This window comes from Ceratina calcarata, unplaced genomic scaffold, assembly GCF_001652005.2.
Source record: "Ceratina calcarata isolate Rehan_Ccalc_2016 unplaced genomic scaffold, ASM165200v1 scaffold226.2, whole genome shotgun sequence".
Classification (NCBI taxonomy): Eukaryota; Metazoa; Arthropoda; class Insecta; order Hymenoptera; family Apidae; genus Ceratina; species Ceratina calcarata.
In genome coordinates, this window is record NW_017144423.1 from 122,025 (window position 1) to 132,449 (window position 10,425).

Genomic DNA, 10,425 nt, shown 5'->3' on the forward strand with positions numbered 1-10,425 from the left:
GCCAAAAACGAAAATTTGGAAGAAATTGAAGGGGTACCCCTTGGAAAAATCTCGGAAAAATCAAAAATTTTTTTTTGTTGTTTATTATTAGCAATGTTCTTCCGACGTCTGATTTCTTTTTAAAAAATGCGTTTCTAAAGTGCATAAACGTTTGGTATTGATTGTATAGCCAATACATCCTTAAATGTTCGACAGGTTTTTTTACTTTGAGAGAGCAGTATGAATAAGCGGGTGGTGATTAAGTAATTACACGTGTTTCGAAAGACATTATTACGTGTTATTGTTAATGAAGCTGAGTTTCTCCGGGTACGTTTACTATAAATTAAATAATGCACGGAATACGAATGAATTTCGTAAAGACACACGTCGTACTGTTTCTATATTATAATTTCAATTTTTACTTGTTAATAGTTATTTAACAAACTATCTTTTAAGATTACGTGATGTACGTCTGTCCATTGTTCGGACATTAAGTGGAACTGTGTTTCGTTAATTAGTTAAATGCAATATTTTAATATTATTAAGACTTATCTGCATGCGTGACCAACATCGAAGTCCAAATGTGCAATCATTTAGTTAATCGTGTACATTCTAACTGAATGCAAGTGTAGATAATGTAAATATGTATATCAGTTGTATTTTATAACTGGGCCAACGGACTCTGTTGGCGATTAATAATAATTGTCTAAAAATGCGATTCGTACTCTTACGAGGATAAAAATAGGATAATTATTACCATAAAAAGAAACTATAAATCAGCAACATTGTGTATACCTTAATAAAAATTATGTATTGAGGTACTTTTTTAAATAAGTTTTTCTTTGTATTTTTACTACAAGTTCCAATTATTTATTTGCCAACGGGAACTGAATGTGGAAGGAACAATGTATATGGAAAATCTTATTTAAATCAGAAACACACGAAAGTATGAAACAACATCTTTTATTTTTAATATGCAACAGAATTTGAATTTTCTTACAATTTCCATGTGTACACGGATATCATACATTTATCTATAATCTAAAACGAACACAATGTAACATATAAATCAGACGTTGAAAAATTTTTTTAATTCATTCGAAAATAATATATTTCACCAGTTTACATCCTCGACGATAATTAAGTTCGCGTTCCTAAAATTAGTAAAAGAGAATAGTTCGTCCACTTATTTTGACACAATTAAAAGCATCGTACAAAATCATGGTACTGTTTCAAATATATATATATATATAGGTACAATTTTAAATTCAATATTTTACACGTATCACTAGTTGAACATTATCAACGTTTTTTACGAGACTTGGAAGGTCGAGTTTGGTTCTTCTTCGCGGAATTCGAAGTCTCAGGGATCACTATACGACCCGACGCGATCTCTTCTCGCAGTTCCGAGTTTTCAACTTTCGTTTGAGCATCAAGGTAGAACATTAAATCTTGCACCTGTTCCTTTAAGTTAGTGACTTCCGTCTGTTTCGTGTTCTGATATTCCGTCATCTCGTTTTGCAGTGTCTTGTATTTATCCTGCCAAGAGGCTTGATTCAATTCCAATGCTTTTCTCAGTTCTTTCTCTTCGGTGAGTTCCGTTTGTACTTGCCCCAGTTTGTTACTAACTTGTTGCAGCCGTTTCTCCACGTTCTGTTTCTCCCGAGTCAGCGTGGTCAATTGTTCCTGATGATAAAAAAGTTCATTGATCTTCGAAAGGTGAACGTATCAGAAACCATTTACCTTGACTTTCGCGTTCTCTTCCGACACTTGACCCACTTTTTCTCTGAGCTCCGTAGTCTGTAACATAGAGTGTTGCTCCAATCGAGCTAGCCTGTCTTCGAAATACTGCCTCTGAGTCTCGAGCTGCGACGTTAACAGATACGTGAATTCTAATTGAACGGAATCCACTTTCTCTTCCATCGCCGCACCCTCGGCTTTGGTCGCCGTGGGACCGCCTTCGACCATCTTCCCATCTTTATCTTGCAACAATCTATGAACAAAATTATCCCCGACGTAATCCCAAACTCTGTTATTTCCTAACTGCATGGCGTAACAATGATGCGTCTCGCGATAATGTTGGAAGGCATGTCCTTGATGATATCGCGAACACCCTATGTGCCCGCAAATTAAACAGATCCAAAGAGCATCGTTACTTTCCCCAGTGTCTGAAATATAATTATCATTCTATCATTTTTTCCTGTCATCCTCCACAATCGAAAGGATAAGAAGTTCTTTTCTTTTACGCACTGCACTCCATGCAGTAACTATCGGCAAACGATTCCGGCGTTTGGGCGTATCTACAAACAGGACAAGAAGTGTCTCCCCACTTGGCTAAGCAGCTCGCGTGAAACGTATGATTGCAGAGGATCGTCAATATCCCGTCGACGCTTTCGTCCATCCTCTCCAAGCAAACCGGGCAGAGCGGCAATTCTGTATGTCCAGACAAAGGCATTGCATTGTACGTTACTTCCACGCTGTATACGAACACCATGTGGCAAATAACATCCGGCTCGAAGGAATTATACGGAGCCCCGTTAAAAGAGCCGTAGAACTCCGTCGCCGCATTCTGAAACATGTAAGATTCGATGCTGTAGTAAACACCCGATTCACGAAGGCACGAAGGAAACAGAATGTATTATATTACGGCTGATTTGAAAGTGATTAATGCCATGTATTGATTAGGACTGCCGTCTCTGAGTATTCGAAAGTGTCGGACGTCCTGGTGGCACGGTGCTGTGAACCTCAGGAGGTCGTGACAGGTCATAGTAGCCGGTACTGACAGAATGCAGATAGTTTGAGTGCGTTCCGCTGCATGATGTATGTCCGTCAACTTGCTGGAAGTTGTTAACAATTCTAAGCATCGCTGTATGCATTCGACGTTTAAGCAACAGGACGCGAGGCATACTTTTCCTTGTACAAATGTATAATTCCTTTGGTCACTTCGACGAAAGGGTTTCCGGAGATAAAATTGATCTGGTCGCAGGCGCAAGCACTCGCACCGGCTATCTCTGAATCGTCGTAGGTGTTCTCCTCGGAATTGGCTCTGGAAATAGAGCTGGATTTACTGGGTCCCTGAGAATGAAGAGACTGATCCTGTTTCTCCGTAAGGTTTGTGCAGTTCTCCATGTTTATCTTCGTTGGTTCTCTGCGACCCCTCATCTTGGCAGCCATCGCTCCTGGATTACGAAATCCACTGTGAATTAATCATCATACAAACAAGATATGATACTTTTAAACATTCCTTTTAGCAATCAACAAATAATTGTAAACGTAATTCATTTTTATATACCATGTATTATATTTTTAATTACCAACGAGTTTAAACGTGTTTATATATAAGAAATAAATAGTTAAATGCGAGCTACAGTAATAGATTATGTAGAACAGATAAGAACTCACAAAAATCTGTATTCGTCACGAAATTATATTTAATTGTAGTCATAAGATTTTCACAAAGAAACAGGTGATAATAGCGTAGGAATTATCCAGTGTCATTGGTTTAAACACGAACGTGTTATAAGTAAGACAGGTAGACAGTTATTTTTAAAACTGTAAAATGGAAATATTTACCATTAGATTCCTCAGAATTCTCGTCAACGACCTCGACGCGAATCACGCAGAGAGATACCAAAATAGGAGAAGAACTCATCCCATGAAACAATATTTATTCCGCATTATTACAAACAAATTTATCATTGTGCTTATTATCGTCAAGTACTTGCTGGCCTTTCAAACAATCTCCATTGTCAAACCGACGACGTTTTGCAACCTGTCGTTCGTTGCACGCTATGTATTTTCCTGTGTAGTAGTTATTTGTAGCTGTGTAGTAGCAATTTACATTTATCATTCGTTTGTCACCGTCTCTTTACTTTTACACTCTTCACCTTCACAAATCGTCTTATTGACCGATCGCATGACAATACAAGGATTTACCTGAGCGACACGGCGCAATTAATTCTGGTAATCGGTGATAATCACAAATCACAATTGCAAAACTGCCTATTCGCCTATCTGTTACCAATCTATTTTTTTATTGTACTCCTTAGTTCTCGGGTTTGTAATTTTATTATACTTGATTGTCAGATCGTGCACAATGTCATGCTTTTATTTTTACGACTCGTAGTAAACAATTACAGTTATTATAACAGAGTGAATCCGGGTTTTCGTGATCCCTGTGCAACATGCAAATGCTGCACTAAGAGGACAATTTTTAGAATTGTTCTGAGCGAGGAGACATTATGCTAAAGAGTGGCAACACCAATGTCTTCTCGGTGGCCGTAGCATGTCCACAAACCCACAAACAATTTTTGGGTTGCACGTAACGCCATCTAGCGTTCATGAAAGCGAAAGTCCTTGGCTCCGATGAATTGAAGATGCTCGTGGCGCCATCTAGCGTTCACGGCTGCGAACCCGCTTTTCTCTCTGGTGCAGCAATATTGGAGCCAAGCACTTTCGCTTTTGACAACAAATATCGTTTTTCCTCAATAACTCCCGAACGGATGGACGTAGGGGGCGTATTTAGGCTCATTTTGTAGGGGACGACGAGATCTACAATTTATGTGCAAAAAGAATTCGCCAGTGCCAATAGTTACCGAGTTATTTGCAAAAAACGAAAAACAGTTTTTTGCAAATTACTCGTAAACTACTGATGCTAGCGAGAAACTTTTATATAGAGATTGTAGGTCTCGTCGTCCCCTACAAAATGAGCCTACAAACGTCCCCCTAAGACCATCCGTTTGGAAGTTATTGACGAAAAACGAAAATTGCAGAAATATTGCCGTACATATTGGAGTCAAGGATGTTCGCAGCCGTGAACGCTAGATGGCGCCACGAGCAACCCCAAAATCTCTTTAAGTGTACAGAAATCTATGTATACAGTAGGTATCTGTGTATCTACGAGCGGAGTGCTCCCACCTACCGACGCTACCCCAACAGCCTTGAAACGGCCTTGAACCCTTGAACCTCTCCGTGCCCCTCCGAAGGCTGCGGTTGCTAAGCAACCGGCGACAGCCATAATCGCGGATCCCCCTACTTTCCGGTGCTCATGACGTTTCGTGTCACTCGCACACTCGTGTCAGTTGCCCCGCCACAGCCGTACGTGTATCTGGTTTGTGCTGCGACGATGTAAAGATGAAACGTGAATCATCAACAAATACCTCTTCATCCGGAGAGAGTGAACTTTCTTCGGAATCATATGGCAAAGGAAAAGAGCAGGGTGGACAGATTCGTTTAGCTGTCCTCAGCGGACACTTTGCCACTGCAGGAAGTTTGTTCGGCAAACTTGCCGGAAACGTTGTCATTGACTCCGTAGTAAGTGGCGACGTGACGCGAAGCCTCCTGTTCTCGTCGATATCGCGAAATTCCTAATTGCAAGTCGTACCGGTGACTCAAATGATTCAAAACCGACTTCGCGTGCACAGATAAGAAATACGTACACACTGGATCCAAGTAGCCGCGATCCATTGGAGATAAGGAGAACGTGCCGCGTTTTTTGTAATGTGTACGCTTGCGAAGTCAGTCTGGAATCCTCTCTGAGTCATCCGTACGTACACGCATATGTAATACTCCAATGAGTATACTTATTCTGCGCTCGCACGATGCTATATGTAACTAATTTATTTATTTTGTATCAAGCTCGGGTTGTCGATGAAAGGTATACTTTTGATACTGATGATAACGAGTAACACGATCGGCTGCACGTTTTTCGTGAAAGCACTTAACGCGAGCGAATCATCCTTACCATGTACAATAGTGAGCGCCGCTACCAGTTACGTGTGCTCGGTAATCTATTCTCCTATCGACATACATACATACATGTCTTACAGTAGAATTAAAAACTAGGACACCGTGTATAAAAAATATCTCTTAATAAATTGTGTTCATTTTTATTTAGGAATAAGGCATAGGTATTTATTTTTATTTATAGGCTCTCGTGGGTTCCTTCGTCTTTAACGAATCGACATCACTCAGTTGGTGGTGTGGTATATCTCTCGTTATTTTGGGTTTAATACTCATTTCTCGCGTTCCATCGAAAGACGTTTCAGGAATCTCCTCGGAAAAGTCGAAGGGCGAATAATTTCAATTTATATTTTAATATTGTTCATACATTTGATATGTGTAACGACTGAATAAATAAATATAATTATACTAATTTGTGTGTTTTTATTAATAAGTCTTCATCTTTCGAACGCATAGAATTTAAAACATAAATTGGCCTAATTGCGGGGGACTGTTATGGCTTAAAACGATTTGAACGAGATGAAGATTTAACATCATTGGTTCTTATCCTCTTTACTTTTATCAAGGAGAAAGGAATTAATGAGGGATACGAAAGCAAGTATAGAAAAAAACTGGCAGGGGAAAAGACCTGAAGTGCACTCTTGTTTTAGAGAGGAAAGTGGATCTCTGTGCTCGTAATAGCATCGGATAAGAAACGCGAGAAAAAAAAAAGAATAGACGATTCTCTCGCCCTACTTCTTGCTATTATGCACATAGAAATTAAACAAATACTTCTCTAACCGGATTTACTTCATTATACGTCCATCTCATTTATTCCTTCTTCGTCTCTACACGAGCCATATATAAACTCGTTGGATTTCTGCCCAATATAAACATAGAGAAGTTCGCGTCCTCCTTACTGGCATATGACGAGAGATTTGTGTGCAAATCGAGCCAAAATCGAATGATTCACTTCTGAATTTAAAAAGAGTCATTCAATTTTGGATTTCTTTTTGAAAAGAGTTCTGCGTTCACCCTTTGCACTCTTGAGATGAAGAACATCGAAAGTAAAACGAGTGCAAAGAGTTAACAAGCTCCGGGATCGATTTCCTTGCTCAATTATTAAACTAATCATAAAAACGAATCAATAAAATATGACCGCTCATTTATCCTATAGACACGCTCGCGCGAGTGTGCATGTATGCCTGTGAAGGTAGGTCAGTCCACGGTTGCTACCACTCGGTTACATACATAGACGGTAGAAGTCCAGTTGGAATTGTTGTCCTCTGCGAACTTTCAATCGGTCAGGTTTCCAGTTTGTGGAGCAGGGTCGTAGTCAACTCGAAGGTGTAAATATCGTAGGAACGTTCCAGGCAGGGGCACGAGAAAGAGAACGCGAAGTAAGCGCAAAGGGGTGGAGGAGCTTTATCGAGCGGCGGCTGCGCCCCAGGGGTGTTCTCTTATACCGCCGTCTACCGACCAGTAATCGCCTCCTAAAACCAGAGATACATCTATATAATTAATATTTCCTCTTCTTGTTTCTCTTTTTCTTCTTTGCTTTTTCCGAAGCACACGTCTCGTTAATTGGTGCCACGCCACTGAATGCTAATAAACGACCGGCCTTAATACCGTTCATTATTAGGCTTACAACTTCGAGCAGTAAATTTTAATACTGTACTTTTACGACCTTCTGGATGCTTAAACTATTTAGAAGAATATCCGCACTTTTTGCTAAGCGTTATTGAGCACCAATTCTGTTCGACTTTGGCTAAAGTTTTCTGCAATCAACTGCATAATTTATCATCTAGCAATCTATAATCGTTGGTCACCGTGTTTCTACTGAAACGGTGTCACGTCTAACTAATAACGTATTAAAGTACAATTAATTTTAACAATGTTTACCCCACGAGTGTTCGTCGTAGCTACCCTCGGCTGATTCGACTTGCTGCTTTACTGCCTCGTGCACGCGCTTTGCATTCTCCCCTCTATGTGGCTTGAATCCTCCCTCTCGACGGTGTTCTCCCACTCGGTGGCGAGTGCCCCTAGATTCCGGCAACGCTCCTCGCACCGAGAGACAACGGGACAGTTTTCGTACGGCGCACCGTTCCTATCAATCGAACCGAACAGCGGAATACCGACGAGAGAGCCTGTGTGTGCGTCGTGAGTGCGCGTGCAGCTGCATTTTCTCGGTCCGATCGTTCTCCATTGCGTGCGCGTTCACGGCACGGAGCCGTCAGCGAAGGTGCCTTCACGAGAGAGTGTTGACAGGTATAGTGGATCGCCTCCCGTACGATCAATCGGTTGGCCCCATAAAAAAATCATCACACCCGCTACACCGAATGTCTCGCGACTCTTCCCACTTTCCTCCTCTCTTCTCCTGTCTCGCTCGGTCGCTATGAGAAATCTGTTGTTAATTAACAGCGGTTAATTAAAACGGATAATGTAAACACCAGGGGAATTTTAATTGATTCGTCTCCCACGGGTTTCATGCCGCAGTTTCGAACAAACCCTTATAAATGTGACCACCGCCTAGGTGTTAATTAATGCCTTCTTAATTATTGTAAGCTTTCCTCTGTCATGCATAATACGTCGAAGCAAAATTAAGTTTCAAATCAATTTGCTATGTTAAAAATTGTTCGAAAGATTCAACGAAATCTTGTAATAGAATAACCGAAATTATTATTACTGTCGAAATAAAAGAGGAAAAGATTCGATCAGTTCGTGGTAGGAAAAACGTACTTCTCTTTCTGCGCAGAGATTATGTTACTGCCATTAGATATTTATGAAGGGAGATTCCAGATACCAACGACACGTTATTATTACTGGGAGAGCATTTAGATTTAAACGTAGCTGTTTGGCTGCTCGTGCAAACTTGGCCGATCTAGCGACACTTGACTCTTACGTAAATTATTATTCCGTTGAATTTGACGTTTGCTTAAATCAGCACACGCAAGACCGACTTCGATTTTCTATTTGGCCGCATTCCAACTAATACGGTAAAACCAAAGACGCGGAAACTTTTTAATTTATCGCCACAGGGAGAATAAAGATTGTGCCTGGGAGCCGCGTTTCATTCTCTCTCCACAGTCCTCCTCTTTAGAGGATACACTGTCTGTTTAAATTGTCAGGGAAAATCGGCCAGAAAATATAGCATCCGCACGGCCCAGTAAATGAAACAAAAGCAGTCTGCCTTTAAATTGCTCCGCTTCTCTTCGATATTTAATGCCATCTTAATCGCCTTCCCTTTTGTCCCGTTGTTTTCATTATCCTACCATTAAATCGTCGACATCGATACGTCGCCTGTTTCCCCTCCAATATATTCGCTCTTTGACACTTACAATCAGTTTTCCGCAGTCTGTGATAAGGACTTCAAACTCGTAACCTAACCTACTTCGTTGTTTAAATTTACACGATCTTCGGAATCGCACGGTTCAATTGGTACTCAACCAACCGCACCGGAATAATTGCACGCACAGACACGTAGGTCCCTTGTAGGAAAAAATAACAGCATTATTTGAGAGAGTGTTTCGTGACGATCCATTCTAATCTCAGATTCACGCCAGTGTCACGTGGATAATTTGTTATAGGAATAAATTAACTAAGAAGGTGGTTCGATACTTTACGACAAGCAGTAGAGTTCGCTTAATCTTGTTCTTCATTTCCAGATTTCCTTAAGACTGCCTGTTTCACATGTTGTAAGGGTTTATATAGGGTTTCAGTTTTGGAGTGGAGGCGGTTCAGGCTTTGGGTAATTTTGGTCATAGCTGTTGTGTCATAATTTGATCTGTGTCACGGGCCCCATGTCCTATGTGTGTAGATAGAGCTTCTTATCGGGTGCATCACATCAGAGCGGTCCCATTCTCTTTTCTCCTAAATTATGAATAAAGAAAAGATGCGTCGACTTTGTGTAACAGTGATCTTCGTACGGGAGGAAATATATTTTTATAATATGCGTCGACTTGAATTCTATTGACAGTGTCGAGGAGATGAACATTTAAAATAACGTTTAAATCTTTGTGAACGAGGCATCATGAAAGTGCGTTACGAGAAGCTTGTCGGAAGCGTTTGAACGTTTCAATTAATTCACCCGATCAAAACCAGTGAGAGGAGTCTTCAACGAGGATGCCGGGGGTGGGACGTCGCGGTTGGCAAGAACGAAGCTGTTGTTCAACAATAAGATCACCGAGGAGCGAGCTCGAGAGACGAAAGATAATGGGAGATCGTCGTCGAATCGTCGTGAGCGTGTCGACCGATTAAACTGATATACCGTTTTATCAGAGATCTACGATTCCGCTTGTGGCCCGGGGGAATAACGCGCGCAGCAAACCGACACCATGGGGAATGGCATGAACAAGGTGAGCTATTTATTCTCGAAATCCGTGTTTTCATACAACTTTTCCGACGAAAGTAATGCGAGCAGTAAAAACGTGCCCGTCGCGTGCAACAGTAATTATTAATGACACGATTATGTTAATTTCCTGCAGGCACGGTTTCTGTCTCGGACTACGGAGTTTTATGTAAAATTTATTACTTTTATATCAATTTAAAACTGTAAAACACTCTGAGCCCTGAAAAACAGAAAATATTAACCCTTTAAAAATTTAACCAAACTGTAATATTTAACAGATTTTGTTGTATTCAATAAAAATGAAAAAATTGGTAAAATTTTATTATTTGTATACGTTCTTTTGGGTATAAAATGATTTGAAGTACCCCTAAAGTTCT

The 10,425-nt window shown here is 40.5% G+C and overlaps 3 protein-coding genes and 1 long non-coding RNA gene across 9 annotated transcripts in view; 2 read left to right on the top strand and 2 right to left on the bottom strand.

The window, feature by feature from the left end:
- Nucleotides 1-926: 926 nt before the first annotated feature.
- On the bottom strand, nt 927-4,240 carry LOC108622546 (BRCA1-associated protein). Of its 2 annotated transcripts, none has more exons than XM_018020482.2 (6): nt 3,553-4,240; nt 2,888-3,158; nt 2,627-2,816; nt 2,230-2,548; nt 1,723-2,147; nt 927-1,665 (listed from the first exon to the last, which is right to left on the bottom strand). In XM_018020482.2, exons 1-6 carry the CDS (start codon nt 3,629-3,631, stop codon nt 1,282-1,284), a joined length of 1,668 nt encoding a protein of 555 aa, XP_017875971.1. In that variant the 5' UTR covers nt 3,632-4,240; the 3' UTR covers nt 927-1,281. The 2 variants fall into 2 exon arrangements, with proteins under 2 accessions (XP_017875971.1, XP_017875972.1); XM_018020483.2 differs by having other exon boundaries at nt 2,888-3,175; nt 3,553-3,644.
- Nucleotides 4,241-5,033: 793 nt separating this feature from the next.
- Nucleotides 5,034-6,133, top strand: LOC108622537 (transmembrane protein 42). Its single transcript, XM_018020471.2, has 3 exons — nt 5,034-5,292; nt 5,617-5,763; nt 5,909-6,133. The coding sequence occupies exons 1-3, from the start codon at nt 5,113-5,115 to the stop codon at nt 6,056-6,058; spliced, it is 477 nt and encodes a 158-aa protein (XP_017875960.1). The 5' UTR covers nt 5,034-5,112; the 3' UTR covers nt 6,059-6,133.
- Nucleotides 6,125-7,780, bottom strand: LOC108622538 (uncharacterized). The gene is made up of 2 exons (XR_001916495.2): nt 7,603-7,780; nt 6,125-7,193 (listed from the first exon to the last, which is right to left on the bottom strand). It is a non-coding gene; the product is annotated as an uncharacterized LOC108622538 (long non-coding RNA).
- A 58-nt stretch (nt 7,781-7,838) lies between these two features.
- The window catches only part of LOC108622536 (dual specificity protein phosphatase 15), a 13,030-nt gene continuing 10,443 nt past the window's right edge, over nt 7,839-10,425 (top strand). The window contains exons 1-2 of one of the 5 annotated variants that reach the window (XM_026811565.1): nt 7,839-7,968; nt 9,518-10,055. In XM_026811565.1, the coding sequence (XP_026667366.1) occupies nt 10,035-10,055 (21 nt within the window). In that variant the 5' untranslated portion in view covers nt 7,839-7,968; nt 9,518-10,034. Of the gene's footprint in view, nt 7,969-8,134; nt 10,056-10,425 lie in introns of those variants that run through there. The other 4 variants (XM_026811566.1, XM_026811567.1, XM_018020469.2 and 1 more) reach the window with 4 other exon arrangements.